Source organism: Fragaria vesca, linkage group LG5 (assembly GCF_000184155.1).
Source record: "Fragaria vesca subsp. vesca linkage group LG5, FraVesHawaii_1.0, whole genome shotgun sequence".
NCBI classification, from domain to species: domain Eukaryota; kingdom Viridiplantae; phylum Streptophyta; class Magnoliopsida; order Rosales; family Rosaceae; genus Fragaria; species Fragaria vesca.
This window is the reverse complement of record NC_020495.1, coordinates 28,812,065-28,814,816: the sequence shown is the minus strand read 5'-3', so window position 1 is coordinate 28,814,816 and position 2,752 is coordinate 28,812,065. Positions and strand designations below refer to the sequence as shown.

At 39.4% G+C, this 2,752-nt stretch overlaps 1 protein-coding gene across 1 annotated transcript in view; it reads right to left on the bottom strand.

Annotated features, from left to right (window-relative positions):
* LOC101296581 (decapping 5-like protein-like) overlaps window positions 1–2,752 on the bottom strand; it is a 10,184-nt gene that overhangs the window by 3,119 nt on the left and 4,313 nt on the right. Inside the window, exons 3-4 of the mRNA XM_004301939.1 lie at window positions 2,472–2,543; window positions 1,522–2,376 (exon numbers count right to left, since the gene is read on the bottom strand). Of these exons, the coding sequence (XP_004301987.1) occupies window positions 1,522–2,376; window positions 2,472–2,543 (927 nt within the window). The remainder of the gene's footprint in view (window positions 1–1,521; window positions 2,377–2,471; window positions 2,544–2,752) is intronic.

Below are 2,752 nucleotides of genomic sequence, written 5' to 3'. Positions count from 1 at the left end.
CAGCGGACTCTAGCAGCTTCCCCGACCACTTTTCATCCCCGGCAAGTCCGCCGAATTCTAGTTTTCCGGCCAGATCACCCAAAACTTCAAACAAAGTCAATCTGGCCAAAAAACTGAAATTCGGCGGACTCGCCGAGGATGGAAAGTGGTCGGGGAAGCTGCTGGAGTCCGCTGGGGTGGAGGCGCGCCCTCGCCGGCGCCGTACGGTGGCGAACGGAGGAAAATACAGTGCGGACGTCCGCACCTGAGAATCTCTCTATATATATATGTGATATAGGAAACTATTTAACAGAAATCAATAATCAAAATTACCCTACACCTAAAATTTCTTGGTAAGATAATAACACGCATATCTTCAGTTACTACAATCAAGAATAAAGAAGCTAAGAGAAAGATTTGGAAGCCCAAAAGGGTCAATGATCCACTTAAAATTCAAAAGTCGGATGCACCTATGGCTTGTGCGAAAAAGTGCAGTTCAAATAGTTCTATAAGTAGGGGCATGCATCTTTCTATGTATGTAAATAAATTCTGAAGCACATACACCTCCAAGTAGGCATCCTTCGAAACCAGTACTGGAACTCTAGGTGCTAGAAAGAAATAAGATATGTACATAGAGGCTCTCCATATATCTGTTACCAACTTCCAGATAGAATTTCAGTACAAGGAAATGCAGCATGCTTGGAAACTAGGAAAGAGAAGAAAAGAGCGATTCCATCCTTCCGGCCTAAACATAATAAAAATTCGTATAATGGTCTCTACCAAACAAAAATAAATAAATAAATAAAAATTACAAGTAACTGGATTATGTTACTTACACATCAACAGGGGGATTATGTTCATGAATGGGGTTTTAAAAAGTTTAGCACAGACCTCTCAATTTTGGAGAGAAATCACCTACTTCCTGCTGTACTTGTACACTCTTATAGTGTACACACCAAATGGGGTTTTAGAAGTATCCTTTATCTTTTAGTTCAAATTAGAATTCCCCCATTTAGTCATACTTCCCAGCCCAAAAAAATCACTGATATGAAAAAGGTTCCAATAGTATTAACTAGTTGATTACTATTAAAGAGCTGGAAATACTTAGTGACCCCACCAAGTTCCTTTTCTCCATATACTTCTATATTGGTGAAAGTTAAGAAACAGGAATTTTTTTTTGCTTTGTGTCCAATCAGTCAAGCTAAACTAGCTAAAGGTTTGATACTGTATGGAAAACACAAAAGCATTTAAAATTGCCGAAACATCACATCTAGCAGAAAATACAAAAGTATCATACTTATACTGATGAAAGTAAATAAGCTTTTTTTTTTGGTTTAGTGTTTGTCCAATCAGTCAAGCTAAACCAGGTAAAGGTTATGATACTGTATAGAAAACATACAAGCACTTAAAACAGCAAAAACATCATGTCTAGCCCAAAATACACAAGTTTCATGTTATAGAAAAGCACCACCAGATAAGAACAAACATTAAAAGATCTAGTCATTAAACTTTAAAAATGCAGTGAAACTTGTCTGATCTCACCTGTGGTGTAGGCAACGGTAACAATGGTGCTTGAGTGACAGGAGGAACGGAGGAAGAAATTTGAGGTGGTGTTGGTATCATAGCACCGATATTCTTCTGATCAAGATAGAGCTTTTGCAAGGGAGATAGTATGTGTGATCTATATTGTGCCAATTGGTCAGGAGTTATCAAAGATGGAGGTGGTGCTACCAAAGGACCTGCATCGGAAACCATAGAAGACGATGCAGGGTAAGGCATGGACTGCACAGGAAGAACTGGTATTGAATCAGAAGTGGCTTTACTATAATATTGTGTTTCCCTTGTATTCCAGTCTTGGCCAGGTGAAAGAAAGAAAGGCATATTTAGTTGACTAGCATTCACAGGTGTAGAATGAGATGGTAAAGATATCTGTGTGGCCAAGGATGAAGGCATATCAAGAGCAGAAGAGTAGTTTACAGAAGTAAGCGAGGGAGGAAATTTTGGATTTACAGAAGTTGATGTAGAAGATGAGATTGCAGGGGCAACACGAGCTGAAGTATCTGCCAAGCCAATAGCTATAGATGCCTGACTTTCAGGAGCCTTATTCTGGTGTAAGACTGCAGACTGGGTTTGTGGCTGTTGAGACATACTTAGTGAGGCCCCGTTGTTTCCTTGCCAATAGAGAGGCAAAGAAAGTGCTGGAGGAGTGGCAATTTGAGTAGAAAAAGAATGCCCTGATGGACCCACTTCAGTTGTAGAATGATATGAAGGTAACACATTGGTATTACTTTTACCACTCAAAGTAGGAGTATCCTGCCACCGAGTTATTTCGGACAAACTTTTACCACCAACAAGTGCTGACCGTGGAGAACTTGCAGGTGCCCCGGTATAGTGTGACTGCAAAGGAGAAGATAAATTTAAAAATATGAAATCAAACTGATTAACTCCTGAGCTTCTGGAACCGTTAGTACAATTACATGAGTATCCAATACCTGTATAATGGCAGGATCATCATTGTGAATCTGTTCTTTTTGTGCAGGTGCGGGAGACTTAACTTTCAAATCCTACAATTGTGAAAACAGCTATTATTAGTATTTTGTAGTCATCATTCATCAGATCATCTAATGCTAAATAAACATCGTCTTTTATTTTGACCAAAACAGAGAAGGAAATCTAGAAATGGAAAATGTGAATGTACATAGAAAAAGGAGGGGAGCGAGAGAGAGAGAGAGAGAGAGAGAGAGAGAGAGAGAGAGAGAGAGAGTAGTAGTAT